Below are 23,984 nucleotides of genomic sequence, written 5' to 3' on the forward strand. Positions count from 1 at the left end.
TTTGAGACATATTTACGAACTTCTGTTAAGGACCTGGCGTCTCAACTCTACTTTTCATTTTGTTCACTATCTGTTATAAAGTGTTATGTACAGACTATTGTGTTCTTTAAACATAAGACCACGCAGGTTTTGTGGTATGCCAATGCTATTTTTATTTTATCATTCACTAAGTTCACATGCATCTTCTCCTTACACCCAGTGATATTTGTTTTCAATTTATTTATCTTTGATTTTCCCATCATTTTGTTTTGTAACTTGAATGGAGAGAAAGCCCAAAATGGTTGTTATAACGTGCATAACTGTCATGATTTTATTGTTGAAAATACAGTGAATGTGTTTAAAGAAATGCTTTCTTCATGCCTTATTTCTTTTGATTGTTTTAAAGTAGTAAAAGATGTAGTTACAAGATAACGCTGGACCAGACCAAGAGTTGCAGAAATAGTTTATTGGAGTTAGTCTTCATTTAAAAATAGTGTGGTCAAAGAAATTGAACTCAAAGAATATGTAATAGCTTTATAACTTAATAGTGCAAGATATGTTTAAAAATAATGAAATTTTACCAAAATTCAATATTTGTAAACTACATATAAAACTTAGGTTGAATTAACTAATGCTAATTAAATACGATCAACATAAAAAATGTTTTCAGTTAACACAAAATAGGTATGTGGGTTTAACGCAAAGTGAGTAAATATATTTAACATTAAAGAAAAATGTTGAATAAAAATGAAAAAGTCATGTTTTTGATGTTAATAATAATTAAGTAGATTAAACGCATATAATTCATTTTGTGTAATCACAATTTTAATATGTGCAACCGATGTACATGTTTTTTTCATGTAATACACAGGCTTTTTTTTTCAGTGTAGTCTTTGCAAACTAGTTTTTAGTGGTAGAAGATCATTTTTAAACGAACATGAAATATTTTATATAGTTATACATTTTAAAATTAAATCTAATTTAAATGATTAAATTTGAGTTATTTAATGATAGATCTATGTTCAATTAACATATATATTTTTTTAAAGCTTAACAAAATAATAATAATATGTTAAAACACCATGAAAAAATTATTTGAGTATAGCGTATGTAATTCATGTAATATGCACGTGATTTTTTTTGTTGTCAAAACATAACTTTATTTAGTGGAACCACTTTCAATGATTTTATTATGTTGGAACAACAGTTTTTTTTTCTTTCAGTGCTGTATCCAGAATAATAATAATCTTACTCAACAAGAACTGTTGGAATCAGAATCATTAAAAGCCAAACGTTGCCCAACCCTAACAAAGAAGAAACACTCTGTGGTGTGTAGGTGACCAGCCATGTTTTTTCTTGGCAGAAATACTTTTACATTACATTACATTACTTTTTACTGTACATTCAGCTAACATAAAAATCTTGTTTCCAAATATGTAGAATAATTGTGAATTTATCAGTAGCAGTAGTAGTTTTAATATTTTAGTTAATTTTCTGCAGGCACCTTTTTTCTCCATCAAATGTATTTAAAAGAAACTAAAATTAAAGAGAGAATGTTATTTAACTGTCGAACCTTGTCAAAATTTCATTTATTTATATATTTTTTTCAATTTTTAAAAAAAATGTTTATGGTCTTGGTCTTGGTCTCGGCTCCCGAAAGTCTTGGTCTTGTCTTGGTCTCGGCGCATTCTGGTCTCGGGCAAGTCTTGGTTTCGGGCAAGTCTTGGTCTTGGATAGTGTGGTCTTGAACTCAACACTACCTGTGGATGACATCACAGGGTTAGGAAACGGCAATCACGTTTGCTTTGACTATCAGAGCACTTCCACTATGTGACGTAATACGCTGACGCAGCCCTGGTGTTTGTAAACACCAGGAGAATCCATCTTGCAGGCAAGGTTACCATATTTGATCCTTGAACTAAAATGAGTTTGACGCAAACAATTCTAGCCTCTGGCAGGCGCCTCCGACACATCACAGTGAACACAGAAAGACTCAGGAAGAGCTTCTTCCCTCATGCTGTCCTCAGTTAAAAAACATAGATCTGCACATTGCACGTTGACACCTCTGGACAATATAACATTTTTATATTTTTTTATATTCTATACATTCAATTATCATTTTTAAACTATTTTACATTTCTATTTAACTGGACCCTGTTCACTTTGCACTTTGCATATTTTACATGTTGACACTTTGCACTGTTAACAGTATTCTATTCTGTGTTTTATGTTTTGTGCATTCAAATAACGCTTTTTAATTTTTGCTTTGTGTTATATTTTTTCTGCAAATATGTGCATTACTAAATTGAGTGTTTGTTGTTGCATGGCCTTGCGGGACAGTCTTTTACATTTCACTGCACATCTGTATGAGCATGTGACAAATACAAATCTTGAATCTTGAATCCTGAACACAGGGAAAACGTGCACACTACATGCAGAAAGATCACAGCTTCAGTCTAGGAGTCAAACCCAGGGCCTTCCTGCTGTGAAGCAAAAGTGCCAACTACAGATTTACAATAAATCCTGCCACATTCAATCATGATTGGTTGCAAAGTGATTGACTAAGAAGAAAAAGGAGATAACTCATTTAAAGTGTGTTTTAAATCCTATACCACTGGTATTGGGTGGTATCCTCAAATTATTCATTTTGGTGGCAGAAAAGCTGTAGGTTGTGTTAGTTTTCAAATATATTGGGAAATGATGGTGTGATTTTGGTTGGTTGGTTGTTGGTTGGCTTGCCTTTAAATTTAAAATGATTCTTATTTCAAAAGTGAACTGATTATCTTGATTGTCAAATATTTACATTTCAAAGAAAATAATGAAGTTTATAACAAAGTTAAAATAACATTTAATCATCTAATAATAACTTAAGGTAGCAATGTAATGCCAAATCTCTTTTACCTGCTTATCCTGCTTGATTTCATCTGATACTTTGAAGGCATTTTAAAAAAATCCCCTATATATGCAGTGATTGTGTTTTGCACTATATAATAATAACGGACTGTGAAAATGTCTCAGGCAAGTGAGTAAAAAGGCTGTAAACTAAAGGCAGAGATATGCGAGCCACTGCATTGTGCATCTTTTGTAAAAGTGGGCCGGGCCTGCATCCAGGAAAACCAGGCGGCTACGAGGGTGCCCTCTGCTGTAAGGGTGCCAAAGTGCACCCCCCCCCAAAAAAAAGACCTGGAGCTCAACGCTTTAAAGACAGTGGAGATGATAGCAGACTTCAGGAAGAACCCAGCCCCCCTCACCCCCCTCACCCTGGGAGACTCTACAGTGAGCTCTGTGGAGTACTTCTGCTTCCTGGGGACCATCATCACAAAGGACCTCAAGTGGGAGCTGAACATCAGCTCCCTTGTCAGAAAAGCTCAGCAGAGGATTTACTTCCTGCGGCAGCTGAAGAAGTTCAGTCTGCCAACAAAGATGATGGTGAACTTCCACAGCTCCATTATCCAGTCCATCTTCTGCTCCTCCATCACCATCTGGTACGCTGCAGATACGGCCAAAGACAAGGCAAGACTGCAGAGTATCATCCACTCTGCAGAGAAGATAATCGGCTGCAATCTGCCCTCCCTTCAGGACCCGTACGCCTCCAGGATTCTGAGGCGTGCAGGAAAAATTGTTGCCGACCCCTCCCACCCCGGTCATAAACTGTTTCAATCTCTCAGGAAGAAAGTTTCGGTCAATCAGGACCAGAACCTCAAGACACAAAAACAGCCTCTTTCCCTCTGCCACCATTCACATGAAAACAGCCCCATTTATCAGATTTTCTACCATCACAAATGTTTTACCAATTCTAAATATATGAAATATATGATCTATTATTGTATCCGTGGCTAAATATATTTTGAAAAGGGTCAAAATGACGAAAAGTAGTGTGGAAATAAAGAAGGTTTGAGATCTAGATTATTCATTCAATACATTTATTTACAAATATACATGTACCATGCAATTATACAAAGAACTAAACAAACAAAGAATAAAAACCAATTACTCCTTCACAGAGGAAGACAAGCAACCTGAAAAATTTTTTTGAAGTCGAGAGAAGAACTTCCTTACTGACACACTCCCTCTCCCTCTCTCTCTCTGGCTTTTTCTTGCTTTCTCACTCTCTTGCTTTCTCTCTTTGGCTTTCTCTCTCTTTCTCACTTTTTCTCTCACTCTCTCTCTTAAAAGTTCAGCACGCCCTGTCCAAAGTCGAGAGAAGAACTTCTGAACTCGTTTCAGGAATCTGCCCGAGAACCTCATAGAGTTGGAGGCAGGGAAGGAGACGTCTTCTGCATTAGGTCCATTGGAAGAGGGAAACAATTTCACAGGAGAACGTGGGACATCCTCAATCCAATCTTCTGATACATGTGTCTCACAATGTCCACATTTGTTGTTTGCAGGAGACAGTGGGGACTCATCATCCCCATTTTCTGTTTCATGTTTCTTACTGTGCCCATCTTGGCCAGATGAAAGAGTAATGTCATCCATTTCTTTAGTAGGAGGAAAAATAAAAAAAAAGGTTATTTAGAAATTCAATAGAACAACCAGTTGATCACCATGTGCGTGATTGTCTCCACAGTGCAGACACTCACTATTCTCTGCTGTCTGGCTCCTGGGCTGGCTCAGGTATGACCCTGTGATAAAGGGATGCTGAAGAGCCTCAACAGGAGAGATTCTCAGATCCCCATCCAGATGTAACAACTCTTTTAGGAAGTCGATGAACACCTTCCTGTCTTCCATTTCTTCAGCATCCTCTACTTCAGAGATCTAGATTCAAAAAAAAAAATAAGAGTTAGGTCAATGCACAAGTTCACACCTATCTTGCTCATGACATAACAAAAAAAAAGAAACCGTGAATAAATTCAGCTTATTAACGCATTTCTAAGGTGGGTTGCATTTTAAAAAAGATATCTCTACTAAGTATTTGAACTCAAATACCGTAGAGAACACTTACATAGAGCAGGTCATCCAATGATGAGAAATGAGCACGAGATTTGGGCCACTCCTCTGCTTTCTTTTTGTTTCTAGCTGAGTATTCTTCTGGGGTCTGTGGAAACACAACAACAATGAAAAGGGTTTATGAGAAGTTTAGGGCAACAATCAAGGTTCAACAACAATGAAAACTATGCTTTACCAGCAGCCTCCATTGTGTGCCAAATTCATCCTCTTTACAAAAGAATCTCTGGCTGTACATGCCAAAGCGGAGGTGGTATTTCGACGGCATGCCCAGCATCTCCACCATGCACTTCATCTGCAGAAAGAAAACACAATTACACATATAAGGGGCAGTTACTCAAGACTTACTATACATGTGGAAAAGAGAACACGTGTCATTAAATGGATGGAGGGATGATGTATAAAAAAAGAAAAGACCTACCATGAGGTATTCACAGTGGATAGGAAAGAGATGATCATTGAGGTAGAGAAAGGCCAGCGTACAGCCCACTCCCCACATGTCAATGGCCCCTGAAAATGGAAGGCCAAGACAAACCTCTGGGGCCCTGCGACGCAAAATGAATGAAATACACTTTAGAAAAATGTTGCTTAGCATTAACTACCAACACTATAATGACAGAGGTTTGTTACAAAAACACAGAAGTAATTCAGGGTGACACCCTCATACCTGTAGCCGATGGGCTGAAGAATCATCCCGGGACAGATGGCAGAGAATGAAGAAGCCATTCCAAAGTCAACCAGCTTCACTCTGACTGGATCCTCGTCTATGTCGGCCAACATAACATTGTCGGGCTTGATGTCGCCATGCATGACCCTTACAGACTTTAGTCCCTGCAATGCCACCAACAGCTATAGGGACACAATTAGAAAAGACATGATTAGAATAGTTTCACTTATTCAGATTTTTAAGATCAGGTTTGCACTTCAAGCTTTCTTAAATCAATTAGCAAGCATTACCATGGGATTAAAACGATTCTTACCTGCTCTGCAATGGGGCGGATATTGTGTACTTTAATTGAACAGACTAGATGGGATAAATCCACGTCCAACAACTCAAAGACAAGGCAGTTATAGCCCAAGTATTGAAATTGTTCGTAGAATTTAACCACATTGATGTTGTCTGCATTGAATGAGCCGATGGTCTTCAGCATGGACACCTGAAAGGAAATAAGCACTATTAGATCACCTTTATATCGCTGTACCTCAACAGTTCATAGTTAAAGTCCTGTTGGAGGCCCAAAAACTAGGAGAGATCCAAACACCTACCTCATCCTCTATGTCTTGCAAAAACTCCTTCTTCAGAATTTTTACCGCCACTGCGCTGCTGCTGTTATCAGCCCAGCACTTTGCCACTTCTCCGAAGCCGCCTTCTCCAATAAATTGGAGGATGGTGTAATGAGTGGAGTTGCTCTGGAGGACCTGCCCTACCATTAGAGGATGTGCTGTTAAAGTGGACAGACAGAGCACATGGTTAGTATTCAGAATTCAAACATTAAGACTCACACAAACAAGGAAATCTCATCCTGTCCTGGAAAATTACTTCATATAAGAAGTCCTGTCAGCATTGACTGCATGTGTAGGACGTCCTCATTTTTTGTTGATACACTCAGAGTATAACCCATGTTACTTTTCACAGTTAAAAGGTATAGTAGTAGTAGGTAGTAATACATGGTCTCAGTTTTCAAGAGCTCCTCATGCTATATGACATCTATTCTGTAAACATTGAAGTCAAACACTCTTATTTTATGTATTACAAGTACACACCTTTGGGTCTGGAGGCTCTCTCAAACTGTTCCTAACAGCATTAGCTATATCAAATATTGAACTGTTTTTTTTTTTTTTTTCAAGGAAAATTATTTTTCATGATTTGAAACCCGAGTAAATATTTTCTAATAATAATAATTAAATATATTTAAATGTAGTGATTCCCTTCATGACAATGGTACAGTTTTCTTTCATCTTAGCAGATAAAATTTCATCCTCATATTTTGTCTGTATAGTCTGTCTTACCTGTTGAAGCCATTCCTCATTTAGGTTTTCACAGTTTAAGCTTTCAAACTTTACAAAAATGCTAGTTTTACGATTTGATACTCAGAAGAGAGACAGTTCCCAATCTAACCACTAGCACTGAGAGTAGCTACTGCAGTTCTGGTTCTCTTTCATCTCTTCATTATCTTTCATCCTGCAACCATGGCAACCATTGGCTTTCAAGTAAACACATCATGACAGTTTTTCCTATATTCAGGGCCGGCCCTGCCGCCAGGCAAACCAGCCGCCTAGGGTGCCATTTGCTGGTGGGGTGCCGCATTGCAACCCCCCCCCCCAAGAAAAAAAAATTTTAAATTTTAAAATGTATAGTACATATGAAACACACCCTTTACAATCACATGTTTTTTCCTAATTAAAATATTAATATTAAAAATCTGGTGGTACATATACTGTATGTATAACGCCAACATATCTGAATCCATAGCAGACTAACTTTTGGCAACAATAAGTATTTAATACTCTTCAGACATCCTGACCTTTTCATCTGAAATGGTTTTCTCATTCTTAAAAGTATTTAATCATTAATAACAATTATTGTAAAACTTTATGCTGCAAGAGAAAATGGGCTGTATATCACACCCTCATATCCAGCGCTAAACCACAACATTGCTTGATGATTCGAACCGTTTCGGTTTGGATTCGAAAGGCAAAGGCGGGAGCAGCACAAAATATACTGTATTTGGTGAAATTTTGGGGAACAATTTGAAGAAAATTGCAGGATTTTGAAAAAATTTACTGTACTTACAACAATATCAGATTTAAATTGACTTTGATTATGTGATATAGGCGTGGAAAAACTGATCTCTGGAAATAATGTGCATCTTCATTGACTGTGTAGCTTCTATCCCAGAAAAACAGCTTCTTTTCTAGAGCTGTTGTTTACTGAACGCTCATATGTAAATATCCATGTCCATACCACATCTTGTCTTTTTTATTTTACATTGGCCATTGTGTGTGTGTATATATATATATTCACTCTTTATGAGAGCTGCTATTTTTTTTTTTTTTTTTTTTTTTACATTGTTGTGCTTTGTGTAGTGACAAATAAAATGATTCTGATTTGGAGGGAATCAGAAATTCTACAACTAAATTAGGTAGTGATTTACAGCAGTGGGCTGGATCCAAGTCCCCCCTTTGTCTGCATTGAAAAAAAAAATTAATGCAGTGGTTCCAACCTTTTTTGGATCGTGACCCCATTTTGATATCAAGAATTTCCCAAAAGACATTTTTTTTTTTTCAAGAATCATGTTTCAGCTCAGATTAATTTATTTTTACTGCATTTTAGTTGAACTAGATTTACATTTCACAAAGTAAAAGCCATTTTTAAATTGTATTTAATGATAAAAATGTTCCCATTGATGTTAAGAAGGCCTTTTATTTGGAATGTTAAACATCCAAGATTGAGGAAAACTCTTCTTAATACTATTACTGGGTCACAAATATCAGGTCGATGCTGTGATGGAAACACTATTACTTGGAACCGTCTTCCCCCGTTTGGGTCACCATGGAGTCTCATGTGGACAATAAGATTTCCTTACCTGCAACTATATGTTCATCATTTCCTCTTGTCTTGTCTTTACCTAGTAATAATATAGTAGTCCATCAGTCTCTCAGAATTTGGTTTTAGTTTAGGATGATTTTTGGTCTCAATTATTTTTCACTTCAAAGTCTGGTTGTTTCAAATCAACGATTTGTTCCTTCAATGACGGATAGTGTATTTCACATTTGGAACAGAAAAGGTTTAAAATGTTTCGCTGATCTATATTTAGATGGACAATTTGAAAGTTTTTTCTAAATTATCCACCAAAATTTATATTGCCTTTACTCACTTTTGTCATTTTTTACAGGTTAGACACTATGTGTAGAGTATGACAGCACAATTCCCTCAAAAACCTCCAGATAATTCTGTCGACAACTATTTATCAGTCAAACCAACCTCTAGGGGAGCAATATCGGTTCTGTTCAACTTAATTTCACATTTACAATGTTTTTCTGTTGATGCGTTTAAATATAAATGGGAACACGATTTAAATACTACCATTACGGATGATATGTGGGAGTCTATCCTTGGCCAGGTTCACACTATATCAATGTGTGCTCGACACACACTCATTCAATTCAAGATAGTTCATTGTGTGCACTTGTCCAAGGCTAAGTTAGCGCGCATGTATCCGGATGTGGACCCAACTAATGGAAAGTGTGGTAGAGCACCTGGTACATTGCTTCACATGTACTGGTCCTGTCCTTCATTGGTCAATTTTTGGAACTCAGTTTTTCACACAATTTTCAATGTCCTGCATCACCAAATTAGGCCAGATCCAACCTGTGCTATTTTTGGTGTAGCCCTGGATCTTAACTTGCTAAAAAAGCAGCTCAGAGTGCTACATTTTTCTTTATTATAGGCCAGAGAAGTTATAATGTTTAAGTGGAAAGATTCCACGGCCCCTTCACATTCACAATGAATAAAAGATGTTATGTCCTGTATGGATTTGGAAAACATTAACTACACAGTTCATGGATCTGAAGATAAATTTGATAAATTATGGCGCCCTTTCCTGGATTACTTTGAAAGACCTACAACTACAGCCTCTGAATACCCCACTGACTCCCCCTACCCCCTCTCCTCCTCAAACCCTCTTTATTTTTGTTCACTTATTTACTTTTATTTATAGGCATATGAGTTTTATTTTTTAATTTTATTGAAATGTTTTGTCTGTGTAGTTTTTGTTTTGTTTGGCAGCTACCAGTAAATTTCTGTTTAATGTTTATGGAGTAAAATCAAAGAAAATGTAAAATTGGACATATGTTTATTGTACATTGTTTAAAAAAAAATAAAAATAAAAAATAAAAAAGACCATTACTGTACATTGATATATTGTTCAAAAAAAGAAAATAAAAAAGACCCTCAAAAGATAATGAGGGGGGCCTTGGCTCTGGTGGAGGAGGCACCGGTAGCTGTGCTGAGGCTATGGAATTTTATGAACCATTCCTGACAGCTTCTTTTTGGGTTCCCAAGCTGGAGCATCTGGATTTAACGCCTGGGGAAGGAAAAGGTTGAAGATCAGTTCAAACACAGAAGCACCAACAGTTTAAGAATAAGTGAGGGGGGTGTGGCTTCTGCTCCCTGGGTTACCTGGCACTTCCTGTTGGTGACGGTGAGGGGGGAGGAACGTGTGCTCCCCTCATCAGATGAACCCGAGTGATAGTCCGATGTCATCTCATCCTTATCGGAGGAAAATGTGGCAATTGAGAAATGGAAATTCTGCTCTCCGTACCTGTGCAACAATAACACACACACACACACAAAAACATGTCAGCAATGACAAACCATTTAATTTAATAGTATGACCCCAGACACACATATCTGACATGAACATACCAATATCTGACCCCTCCCACATATCAGAATAAATGTTCAAACGGCCAGCCCCCCATTTTACAGGAAAAATATCTTGGAAATGTTTGATATGGTCTCAAAACATGAGGGTTTAGTCTGTGTCATTTGTTTTCATTTGGACTCAAGTTTTGCGCAAAATCCCACCCAGTCATGTGTTTACATAGAGCGAGATTATGATCAAGATTGTGTATGTAACACTCGCTATTTATGGAAGAATAATTGCATGTATATGCATGATATTGTCCCAAAACATGCATGTGAGGCATTTCCATGTCATATTGGGACCAGATTTTAAATAAAAAGCAAAAACTAAAAAGGTTTGGATTTAATTTTCTGATTCAGAACATGAATTCCATGATCACGAATAATCAGAGGCTTTAATGTATATAATTTTTCTTGATTATCAACTAATATTGTATTTTGTAAAACAGACGTCAAATGTGGGTGGGGCTAAACATAAGCTTGGTTTGACCAGAGTGTATAGTGTTTATGCTCTGAATAAACCAATAAACTAAACCTAGGAATAGAAAGTCTAAAAAACAGTGAAGAATAATTGTGTGTTTTTGTTCCTCACCTGCCACAAACCTCTCCTGGATCCACCCAAAGAGTGATTTCCCAGGGCAGCCCCAGGTCACCGTAGTGAACCCCACTTTCACTGCAGGCACGCAGCAGCTCCTGGTCATATTTGTGGAACGCGTTCACTCTGATGCACCTGAAAAACACACAAGGATCAGCGCTTTTAGCTGCTGAGGCTGACCAGAGGACAGCTAGGGTCACTCCATGTCATTTCAACACATTTTCAGGACATCACATGCACTTTGGTCTTAAAGAATTCTGAAATGTTTACCAATTGTTCCTTAATTATTCCATTATCACACTTTTAAAGAGACGGAATGACCCACAAACCATGGGTGTCCCGCTGAGCGTACCTGTACGCCTGGCCTTTGCTGGGCTTTTCAGGGACCCAGTGTCCCTCAAACTTCTCCTGCAGCGCCACTGTTAGCCTCTCAGCAAACAAATCCATTTTCTCCACCTCCACCTTATTCTTTAATTTCACCAGCCTTTTCAAGAAGGAAACCACCGCTGCAATCTCGCTCTTCATCCTCTATAAGTAAAATAATAAAAACTTATATGATGATATACATAAACAAATAAAACCAAACTTAGTGTAAAAATGTCAAGAGATAGAAAACCAGAATCCTGACCTAAAATCCCAACCCTATAATAAAATCCACAACATTTTTGTTTGCTTACATGTAAATAACATAAAGTTACTATGAATATCACAAACTGAACAGTTAATCAGATAAATATCAAAAGTTTGATGTAAGAAATCATTATATAGTTAGATATTATTGAACATTTCTTTAGTCTTTTGAGTGATCAGCAAACACACACATCTTCTTTCATATCTTTCAGGTGAGATACATTTAAGAATATCATTTATTTTCAAAGGAAGAGAAACAAACTCTAATTTAACACTTGCCTATTAAATTTACTTTTTATCCATAAAAAAAATAATTATACATTTTGAAAAACATTGCTACAAGTTTCATTGTCTGCACTTATGAATGTAAAATTATGCCAACATTAAAACTGACTTTTATCCTTTGTTTTAAAACCAAACTTAATCTGACAAAACTCAAGTAATTCAATCCTGGAAGAAAAAAAAAAGTCATATTGCTGTAAAAACTCACACATTGCTCACAGGGAGCCTCTGGTGGTCACAATGTAAAATGCATATTTAAAATATTACACTTACTTTATTTGTTTGCGTCCGTCTTTAGTTATTGACTCAAATGGGGAGAATAAAACATGTAGTTTATCACCAGACTTTGTCTTAGAACTACTTCAGAAGCTGCTTTCATCTTCTGATTAGTTGTGTTTACGACAGTTAAAAACCATGGCAACCGGAGCAGAGTCTGCGCATGCTCAGATGGTTCTAGCTGTGGTAGACACGTGTGTTGTCTGTCGTCTCCATCCGTGCCTGCTTCATACAGTCTACTTAAATATTCCCTGCTAGGTGAGCTGAAAATATTCATGGTGTAACACTGACTGTACTGTAATTGACTGTCATGGAATATATGTTTTAATGTCTTGTTAAGTTGTATTTTCTGAGGGAATGTTACTATCATGCTAATCGCTGTTTAAGCTAATCGCTAGTTAGCTGCTGTGCTAAGTAGCTTCAGAAAGGATGGTTATTTATTTTTGTACACAATTTAACGACTATATTTTTATGTAACAATATCATTTATCTAATTTTTTAATATCATGGCTGAGAAAAGGACTATATAAGCACAAGCTTATTGGATTTTAATCTATTTTTGCTTTTTTGTTTTGTATTTACTATTTTATTTTTCTTGGTACATATGTCAGTTTTGTTTGGGTGAGAATAAATGATATGAGGTTGACTGTATTTCTGTTCAAAATATTTTGTTTTATTTGGACTGATAGTAAACTGCTGTCATAACCCTGAAGTTGTGTTGTGTTATACGTGGTCAAACTTACAGTATACAGTATATATATATCAGAGTAGATGTACAGTATGGCTGGATGGAGGATTTGGTACAGTAGTATTTTGGAGCCTTAAGATTTTAAAACCGGCTGCTTTAACATACAGTCGGCCTTATTATAATATGTTATGAAAATTAAGTGTACAGTCCAACATTTTGGAGTAAATAAACATCCTTTAATTCATAAATGATTCCATACCCCTTTAGCACCAAAAGAATATCTGTAATATTAAGTGAATATCTGTAATATTAAGTGAATATCTGTAATATTAAGTGAATATCTGTAATATTAAGTGAATATCTGTAAAAGTCACGTTTTTCTATTAACCCTGTCTGCTAGCGTAGCATCTCTTCTTCACTGCACTTAGCTGCATGCCAACCGACCACTGTGTTACCATCGCCCTCTGCTGGTTCAAACAAATATCTGACGCAAATACAGTGCAGACTTTTTTTTTTTTTTAAGGTCCAATTGTTAAGTCACAAAATACATTTTCAGTTTCACTTTTAAAAAGAAAAACAACTATTATGCAGTTTTGTATTGTTTACTATGGAACCAGAATTTAAATGAATAGGCTTCTTCATTTGTAATATTCCTTTATTTATTTCATTCAAAATTTATTTTTAGTTAAATTGCATTGTTTGAATAGTTCATCAAGGGATTCTTTTGACAATAAAAAATAAAAGGAAAATAGTGCAGTATTTTCTAGTTTTTTTTCCCCCAAAAAATAAAGGAATATTTTTCAGTCATTTAAGTACAGTCCCATTTTGTAAAATTAATCGTGAGAGAATCGTATCATGAACCCAGTATCGTGAATCGAATCATATCGGGAGTTGAGTGAATCGTTACATCCCTATTTCATGATACTCACGATACCCACGATACCCAGCGGTGCCAAATTGTAACGTTCTCACTATACTATAAATTCTACACGATGGTATTATCGTGGATTACGATACTACTGGTACCAGTTTTGCTACATAGTGGCTGCCTCTACTTTCCTTCTTGCTTCTCACTGCACAGTCTAAGCTCACTGCACACTATTCACTTGAAAACATCCCAACATGGCAACCATTGCAACCGAACTCCACAGCTGCTGAATGATTGGCTGTTTGCCTGTTTCTGGTGACGTCCGGAGTTATGATAGGCTGTTTCTGCATGCTGGGTGTGGCCGTCTGTTAGCTGATTGGCTGTTCATGTGTTTCTGCCGGCATGAAGGAACTGAAGACAGCTCCGCTTCAACAGGAACTTTTATCAAAACAAACAACAAGCTAGAGTTCTGTCTCACCTGGACACGCGCACGGCTTACAGTCACAAACACGACACAACTCATGGCAGAAGCTCCGGGCCCGAGCGGTGAGTTTGCCGCGGCGGCGTCGTCGTCAGTGGCATCACTAATTTTGCTCAAAAAACCAAACTCCAAAAGTTCATTTGGAACTATTTTGGTTTTATAAGCTCTTGCTTCGGCCCACTCCTTTTGAGCAGAACTTTAACTGCTCAAATAAACAAATAAACTAAACTAAACTAAATTAAACGAGGCAGAGACGGTAAAGCAATAGGAGATCCACTGTGCAGGTGCTGTCACCAGCTATAGGAGCCAAAGGAGGGAATACTTTTTTGTTTGTTTTTTCCACACAGACTCAGAGCAGTCTTTTTTTATTTTTTATTTTTTTTTTTATTTACAGAGATATTTGCAATCTACAAACAATATTTACAAATTATATACATACAAAGGAGAGATCACATCCAATCTCATAAAACACCAGTGATGTCATAAAATGCATACAAATATAGTTTTCTCAGGGAATCAGTTCCTGTTTATTATATTTTATTTTCTATGGTTTATTATGTTGGAGATAAAGCATTATTGTCAAATATATATAGTTTAGTTATTTATTTTTTTTGGTCGACTAACCGCGACGTGTGCCATAGTCTTGGTTGACCAACCATTTCCTTGGTTTCCTTGGTTGACTACAGCCCTAGTATTTTTGTTTTGTATGCATTTCTCTCATTTTGTGTTTTTTTTTTTGTTGCGCATTAGCAGTAATTTTGCATATTTTTGCTGTTTTGTATAGTTTTCTGTCATTTTGGTAGCTGCCAAAAATTACACCATGTCTGTTGTTTTTGTGTTTGCTTTGTGTGTTGTTAGTCAGTATGTGCATTTTGAGTATTTTGTGTGGGATGTTATGAGTAAACTTGTGTATTTTTGTTTTCATTTTGTGTTTCAGAGTCATTTCTGTTCTCATTTTGTTTTTTTTTTCTATTTTTGTTGTTGTCTTATTTGTTTTTTGTGAGTAAATGTGTGTGCATCTCATCTGTTGTGCTTTTGTGCAATTTTTTTAGTAATTTCTATATGTTTTGAGTAATTTTGTGTTTTTTGCTGTTTTGTGTTTTTTTGGCCCCATGTCTGATTAGAAACGAACCCAGGAAACATCACATCCTCCCATTTAGACAAAACACATACAAACCAGCCTTAAATCTGAGCAAAATGTTTTATTTGGGTTTATTTTTCATCTTTGGCTTAAATCCATCCAGTTTGACAAAAAATGAACAGCACTTGGACAGGACTATGATACGAAAATACACAAAACCATTACAAAAACACACAAACCAACTAGAAAACTATTCACAATTAGGTCAAAAATGCACAATATGACAATTGGGATACAAAAAATTACAACAACAAAACCTCCCACAGATTGACAACAATAACACAAATCAACTAGAAAAGATCTTTAATAGGTATATTCAATATTATTTTACATGCTTGCTTAGTGAACACATTGTAAAGTTTAAACTACATCTTTTATTTTGTAGAGCAGACATTGGCAACTGGAGGCCTTCAGTCCAGTTTTGAGCAGCTTTCAATTTTAACCCACAAAATGACTCCAAAAATACACAAAATGACAGAATATTGTACGAAATAACAACAACAATACACAAAATGAAAGAAAAATTCAAGATTCAAAGTGTTTATTGTCATATGTGCAGTTAGAAACACGTTTCCCTGTACAATGAAATTCTTGCTTTGCCGACCGCCAGTGAATGCCTACGTAATAAAAGAATAAAATCAAGAGGTATAAGAACTATAATAACTAACAGTGGCATGCAACACTGTTACTCAACAAAACCTGTACATTAAATACAATACACCTGTACAATTAATGTGCAAAATACAAATATATTAACTATACAGAAAGTAGAGGTGATATATACAATGGTATGTGCAAAAAGCTGTTTCATAATAGAAAGACATAGTGTTCGCTATGCATGGGCGCGTCTAAAGTGTGAATGCAGGTGGTGTGTAAGTTAAGTGGGGAAGGGGTGGGGGAGGTGTGTTGGGGGGGGGGGATGAATAGTTTGTTAGACTCTGATCACTCATTTAGGAGTCTAATGGTAGAGGGGAAGAAAGAGTTTTTGACTCTGCTGGTCCTGCATTTCACAAATAGACAGAATGAAAAGAAAAATACACAAAATCACTCCAAAAACATACAAAATACACAAAATAAAAGTAAAATATACATGATTATAACAAAAATACACAAAATCACTCCAAAACTACACAAAAATAAAAGTAAAATATACACAACAAGATGCTTGCTTAGTAAACGCGTTGTAAAGTTTAAACTGCATATTTTTGTTTGTAGAGCAAACGTCCCTCAGTCCAGTTTTGAGCTGCTTTCAAATGAAACCCACAATATGACTCCATAAATACACGAAATGACAGAATAATACTCAAAATGACAGAATAATACTCAAAATGACTCCAAAAACATACAACATAAAAGTGAAATGTATACATAATGATAACAAAACTACACAATCACTCCAAAAACACACAAAAGTAAATTATTCATAACGATAAGAAAAATACACAAAATGACCCCAAAAACATGCAAAAATGCACACAGGGCCTGTACTACGAAGCTAGATACAGCAAGTGATGCCTGGATTTATCTATGTTAGAGGGCTTCACATAACCAAACATTATCCATCAGAGAGTTCCTTTATTACAAAGTGAGATATTAACTCCAACCAGGATCTTCTTTTGTACTCGCTCAGATCTTATCCACTTCATAACCTGGTCCTGACTAGGTTAGGTGTTCAGCCTCAGTTATCACAAAGATTTAGCCCCAAATCTAGATTTGTAGTACAGGCCCACGATGACAGAAAAATATACAAAACAACAAAATACACAAACTAAAAGTAAAATATACATAATGATAAGAAAATGACTCCAAAATGACAAAAATTCACTAAATTTATAACAAAAATACACAGAATGACTTCAAAAACACACAAAACAACAACAGAAATATACAATTGGACCATTAACATAAATAATTAATAATAAATAAAAACATATTTACTGGAAAGATATAAGATCCTACAATGTAAACAAAACAACCAAAGAATATACCGTATTTTTCTGACTATAAGGCGCACCGGTTTGTTATTATTAATATTGTTATTATTAAGACGCATTAAGTGAAATAAGTCAAACTTGATTCAACTCATTAACAATAAATCTCAACATCGTTAACACATAAAATACAGAACAATACACTCACTTTTTCAGTTCAGTATGTTGAAGCACAGTAGTTAATTTCATACATAAGGCTCACCTGATTATAAGGCGCACTGTCAATTTTTGAGAAAATGCACAAAATGTATAGATAAACATGCAAAAGGACAAAAATATACACAAAACAACACAAAAAAACCACACGAGCTCTTTGTTGTTTCCTGTCATAGTGCTCTGATTGGTCACTGTTCTAATGTTGACATGAATGTTGATCATGTGACATGTGATCAGATTCAATCACATGTTTGTGGCTCTGCCCACCATGATAAAAGTATCCTATCTCTGATCTCATTTGATTGGAAAAACACTCATTGAATTTGTATCAAATATCAGTTCTAAATGATGAGTTTTATGAATCCACATCAGAGCTTCGGTGTGTGTGTGTGTGTGTGTGTGTGTGTGTGTGTGTGTGTGTGTGTTTTATTATTTTCCTATGACTTCCTGTGTGTGTTACTCTTGTCCTATGCCTGGTGCTCACACAGTTCCAAACAGAGCTCTGCTCTGTGAGGCTTTCTGGGACTTTCCCACATTTGCTTATTGTGTGCAACTGTCAGGGCATTGATGGCGTTCACTCTCACTTCCTGTTTCTCTCTAACTACTAATAAGCCATCAGCTGAAGAAATGAAAGTGAAAGGATGCAGAATGAGCTCCTTCTTGAGAATCAGCAGCTTTGATTCAGAAATGGCTTCTTTATTCACTTTGTTTACTGCACCTAATCACTCACCGTGCAGGTGATTTGTTCTTTTCTGTGTTTTGTTTGTTTTTGTTGCAGTTTTTTTTGTGTACTCTTGTTGCTGTTTTTGTGCTATTTTATTAGGCCCGAGCGCCACGAGCTGGCGAACAGCCTTGTGCTCTCGTAGTGGCCACACTACAAGGGAGGAGGTGGAGCCTATGCGAACGCCACGTGCCCGTCAGTGACAAGGGACCCTTGTCACGTCGTAGATTGGAATTAGTATTTTCCCATAATTATCCCATATTTTAATGTAATAATAATTAAAAGATGTCTTACTAAACTGAACGCCGTCACTAGCCGCGCAAGAACTGCCATCTGAAGTGTCCTGAGTGGCAGTTCTCGTGAGATTAGTACCGACAGCGGCAACAAACCCGGAAACAACTCAGAAAACAGATGAATGAATGAAGACGTTCCAGCTAAAAAAAACAAAGAACTGGTGTAAATACGTTGTGAAATGTGACAGAGAGTTTATCTTCCTAAAGAGCAGCAGGATGTGACACAGTTACACGTTCTGTTAGATTAATAACTGAGATTTTAACATCTACCACAGTGGAAGGAATGACGGAAGTCACCATGAAAAATCAATCAATCACAAGCGCCACAAATTTACACTGCTTTAAAAAAGTGTTAAAGAATGTAAAGTCTGTAATAAATGTGTTTAATAAGTCATTAGTGAATACCAGAGAACCACGAGTGAGCATGAAAAAATATCAGAAATTATATAATGAAAATAAAATGTTAATCTTTAACTTAAAGACAAACAATGTGAAATTAACAGTAAATATGCAACGTGTTGACTTGTATATGAACTGTAAGTCTATTAAATAAACACGTGCTTCATATACACATTTATGTTTTTATTTAGGCTGTTTTATAATTTAGGAATTAGGCCTGGGCAATATATCGAGATTCAAGATGTATCGAGTTTTCTATTTTGGCGATATAGAAAACTATAATATTTCATGTATCATATGAAACAAAATACTATAGGAGAACATGTAAAGCTCATTTAGATGATTGATGAGTGCACATATTGTGCAGCTGTTTGTTAATAAATGTCCCTGTGTGGCATTTTGCATCAGCAAATTTAACCCAGAATTGTCTTTCTGGTCAGTCTTTATTTGATAAAATTATCGAGATTTTTATCGTATATCATCATTTTGAGAAAATATATTGAGATATGAGTTTTGGTCCATATCACCCAGCCCTAGGAGGAATGTTCACAGCATTTTAATGTTAATAAAGGTCGACCTACCGGATTCTAATCACATAATTGTATTTAGTAAGTGGTTGACAAGTGGGTATTTTATATTTCTTATACATCTATCTTAAAATATAAGGGAGACTGGAGCTTGGTTAAGTGGGTGGGACGTCTCGTAGTGGGCGCCAGAAAATTTCCCTTATTTTCAATTCCAAAACTTGACAGGTATGTATCTGATAATGAGTTACATAAAGTTATGGTTAATAAATAACTCTGATTTCCTATAATTAAACCAGATCAAGCTGATGATTTAATCATTTAGTATATTTAGGTGTAATAATCTCAATAGTTACATTAGACTAATGGGACCAGCTTTGTCTGTGAACACGTGAAATATAATTTAAAAATATTACGTTTCGCAAGTTTGGACGGATTAATAGTGACATTATTATTTATGTTAACATTTATTTCACACAACGTGTGACATGTTTAACTTTTACTCTTCCATAGTAAAGTGTTAAATCTGACCATAAACAAATCGATGGCTCTCTGTGGCTTCATGACAGTAAGACGTGTTTTTTATTTGGTCTGTTCCTTATATGGAGTGGTTAGCATTAGCTCTTAGCCCAGTGTGTCGGTGGGTTAGCTTAGCATAGTTAGCTTTAGTTGAGTTTCCAGTTCATAATTGTTCCTACGGGTTCATCTCTGTCCCCGTGTTTGTGGAACTTTGGGTGGACATGACGGAGGAACTTGAATCGGTTCACTTTGTTGGATGGTTGTCTGGTTTTAACCAAGTAGCGGTCCATGATGTATCGCAGCTCGGCAGCTTCAGGTGACGAGCACCGCCGTGTATGTGTGTGAGCTGGGGGCAGGAGGGGTGGTGCACACAGCGGTACAAGTAGCGGAGGCTTCGCTGCGGAGCTCCCGTAAACAACGTTTTGCTCCAGGGAATAATAAGTTGACAACATACAGGGGCAGTTTTGGCTCGTGGAACAAGGTTTTTATGGGCATTCTTAGCTAAATTGTGTGTGTGTGCGTGCGTGCTTGCGTGCGTGTTTGTCAGATACGTCAGCTGTCAGCCTCTGTTTGACAGCACGCAACTTTAAGTCTCGTCTATTCTACTTTTACAACATACCAGCCGGTATGTTGTAAAATGTAAGTCCTGGATTGTTGGTTCTCCTATTTGTGAAATCAACAATAAAACATGATGGCATCGTGTTGTTTTTAGAAGAAAGAAAAGTCATGTACTGATAAAAAAATGCAGTTCTCAGGTTGTTTTGAACCGAGCTTGCGCACGCATTCACCTAATTTAATATGCATACATCACACAGAATGGGTCTATATAACACCTGTATAAATCTGTATGATGGGTGATGTTAAACAGACTCTGGGCGTCTCTGGGCACAAGTCATGAGGGCCCGCCTTCTCCAGCTCCCCTGAGCCGTGGTAGAGGCCCAGCTACCTGAGTCCTATCTCCTACCGGGCCGGGGGCGTGCCGCCCTCCCAGCCCCCCCTGTAGCTCCGCCCCTGTTCCTATGAGCACTGCACTCATATTTATGAAAAATATATTTTATTATTTCTTGTTTAAATATGGCTTTATGTTTAGGACACTTGGATATTTGGTGTTTAAAGTATGGATATTTAGTTTGGGTAAATCAGGGGTTCTCAACCTTGGGGTCAGGAGCCTATTTGGGGTTGCAAGACAATGGGAGGGGGTCTCCAGATGCCTTTAAGGAACTAAAAATGTTTTATTTTTATTTTCAAATATTTGAGCACATTTTTTTCTTATTTTTACCATTTTTCTGCAACAACACCACACTTACCATATTTTTGTAACCTATTTTCATCACTTTTTCTTGCCATATTTTTGCTCCTATTAAAGCATTTTAATACATTACTCCAAATTCTGCCACTTCTCAAATGCCATTTCTGCACATTTTTTCCCACTTTCAAGACATTTTCACCGCTTATAAATCCTTTCCACCACTTTTCCACCTTATGTTAAAGGACAGCAGGTGACATAAGAACATCTCCCATAATAAAAATACACTGCTGATCTGGGGGGCTCGGCCGGTGCTCCGACTTGCAGCGTCCCCTTGGTGCCCCAGGCGGCTGGGTATGTGGCCGTCATCCTTGGGCGGGCTGCAGCCGGTGCTGCTTCTGTTCCAGATCCTTCTGGCCTGGGGTCCGGTTCCTACTGACTTGGGCCTTGGTGTTGCTGTATCCAGAATAATAATAATCTTACTCAACAAGAACTGTTGGAATCAGAATCATTAAAAGCCAAACGATGCCCAACCCTAACAAAGAGGAAACACTCTGCGGTGTGTAGGTGACCAGCCATGTTTTTTCTTGGCAGAAATACTTTTACATTACATTACATTACTTTTTACTGTACATTCAGCTAACATAAAAATCTTGTTTTCAAATATGTAGAATAATTGTGAATTTATCAGTAGCAGTAGTAGTTTTAATATTTTAGTTAATTTTCTGCAGGCACCTTTTTTCTCCATCAAATGTATTTAAAAGAAACTAAAATTAAAGAGAGAATGTTATTTAACTGTCGAACCTTGTCAAAATTTCATTTATTTATATATTTTTTTCAATTTTAAAAAAAAATGTTTATGGTCTTGGTCTCGGCTCCCGAAAGTCTTGGTCTTGTCTTGGTCTCGGCGCATTCTGGTCTCGGGCAAGTCTTGGTTTCGGGCAAGTCTTGGTCTTGGATAGTGTGGTCTTGAACACAACACTACCTGTGGATGACATCACAGGGTTAGGAAACGGCAATCACGTTTGCTTTGACTATCAGAGCACTTCCACTATGTGACGTAATACGCTGACGGCTGCGAAGATTAGTGACGTCCGCTGTGGTGAAAAAACTAAAAATTTCTGAAAATGGACTAAAACCACATTTATAACACTTTACGCTGATATAATCTAAAAAAAATCACAAGATTTGAATGTAAATCAAAGGAAAAGAGGTTACCAGGCTACGAGGAATAAAAGTGAAACTAAAAGAACGTCACATTGAGAATGGTTGCTCATACTCACCTTCTGCTCACAAATATGAATTATGTTGAATAAAACATAATGTGGCTACAAATGTCTCTGATTTCTTATTCTTGAACCACAGTGTCTTTTTTATGTCAGTTATAATTTGATAATATGTCTTACATATAATAATATATGGGTTCTAGATTATTTTAAGTTGTTCAAGACATATTATTGCATTGAACTTGAATGATCTCTGTTATTTATCAGTGCTCGGGTGTGCATTTCTCTTTAAATGTTGTCGCCACAAGGAATTGTGGGTCAGAATTATTTCTTTTCTTTTGGTAAGGGATGCATCAGTGTTTCCTAGGCTAAAGGAGGTAAAAAAGGAAACATTGAGCCTCTATTCCTGGGCTTAAAGAGAACTCGAACGCTCTTTATCATGGTCCCCATTTAACTCATTCAGTGCCAGCCATTTTCAAAATTTCTAACCCCACTAAATGAGTAAAACAATTCCGGGGATGAAGGAACAGTGGATAATAAAGCAGATAGGAGGGACTGTTCAGACGCAGCCCTGGTGTTTGTAAACACCAGGAGAATCCATCTTGCAGGCAAGGTTACCATATTTGATCCTTGAACTAAAATGAGTTTGACGCAAACAATTCTAGCCTCTGGCAGGCGCCTCCGACACATCACAGTGAACACAGAAAGACTCAGGAAGAGCTTCTTTCCTCATGCTGTCCTCAGTTAAAAAACATAGATCTGCACATTGCACGTTGACACCTCTGGACAATATAACATTTTTATATTTTTTTATATTCTATACATTCAATTATCATTTTTAAACTACTTTACATTGCTATTTAACTGGACCCTGGTCACTTTGCACTTTGCATATTTTACATGATGACACTTTGCACTGTTTACAGTTTTCTATTCTGTGTTTTATGTTTTGTGCATTCAAATAACGCTTTTTATTTTTTGCTTTGTGTTATATTTTTTCTGCAAATATGTGCATTACTAAATTGAGTGTTTGTTGTTGCATGGCCTTGCGGGACAGTCTTTTACATTTCACTGCACATCTGTATGAGCATGTGACAAATACAAATCTTGAATCTTGAATCCTGAACACAGGGAAAACGTGCACACTACATGCAGAAAGATCACAGCTTCAGTCCAGGAGTCAAACCCTGGGCCTTCCTGCTGTGAAGCAAAAGTGCCAACTACTGATTTACAATAAATCCTGCCACATTCAATCATGATTGGTTGCAAAGTGATTGACTAAGAAGAAAAAGGAGATAACTCATTTAAAGTGTGTTTTAAATCCTATACCACTGGGTGGTATCCTCAAATTATTCATTTTGGTGGCAGAAAAGCTGTAGGTTGTGTTAGTTTTCAAATATATTGGGAAATGATGGTGTGATTTTGGTTGGTTGGTTGATTGGTTGTTGGTTGGTTGACTTGCCTTTAAATTTAAAATGATTCTTATTTCAAAAGTGAACTGATTATCTTGATTGTCAAATATTTACATTTCAAAGAAAATAATGAAGTTTATAACAAAGTCAAAATAACACTTAATTATCTAATAATAACCTAAGGT

At 36.5% G+C, this 23,984-nt stretch overlaps 1 protein-coding gene across 1 annotated transcript; it reads right to left on the reverse strand.

Annotated features, from left to right (window-relative positions):
• Window positions 1–9,896: 9,896 nt before the first annotated feature.
• On the reverse strand, window positions 9,897–12,159 carry LOC114454786 (protein BTG3-like). The gene is made up of 5 exons (XM_028435553.1): window positions 12,132–12,159; window positions 11,299–11,474; window positions 10,944–11,081; window positions 10,106–10,247; window positions 9,897–10,010 (listed from the first exon to the last, which is right to left on the reverse strand). The coding sequence occupies exons 2-5, from the start codon at window positions 11,469–11,471 to the stop codon at window positions 9,939–9,941; spliced, it is 525 nt and encodes a 174-aa protein (XP_028291354.1). The 5' UTR covers window positions 11,472–11,474; window positions 12,132–12,159; the 3' UTR covers window positions 9,897–9,938.
• Between the last annotated feature and the right edge of the window lie 11,825 nt (window positions 12,160–23,984).

Source organism: Gouania willdenowi, chromosome 21 (genome assembly GCF_900634775.1).
Source record: "Gouania willdenowi chromosome 21, fGouWil2.1, whole genome shotgun sequence".
NCBI lineage: Eukaryota > Metazoa > Chordata > Actinopteri > Blenniiformes > Gobiesocidae > Gouania > Gouania willdenowi.

Coding starts and splice junctions, on each gene's coding strand:
- LOC114454786 (XM_028435553.1), bottom strand. CDS start 11,471: ATGAAGAGCGAGATTGCAGCGGTGGTTTCCTTCTTGAAAAGGCTGGTG. Junction 11,082..11,298: donor AGCAAAGGCCAGGCGTACAG/GTACGCTCAGCG, acceptor TGTGTTTTTCAG/GTGCATCAGAGTGAACGCGT. Junction 10,248..10,943: donor CCAGGAGAGGTTTGTGGCAG/GTGAGGAACAAA, acceptor ATTGTTGCACAG/GTACGGAGAGCAGAATTTCC.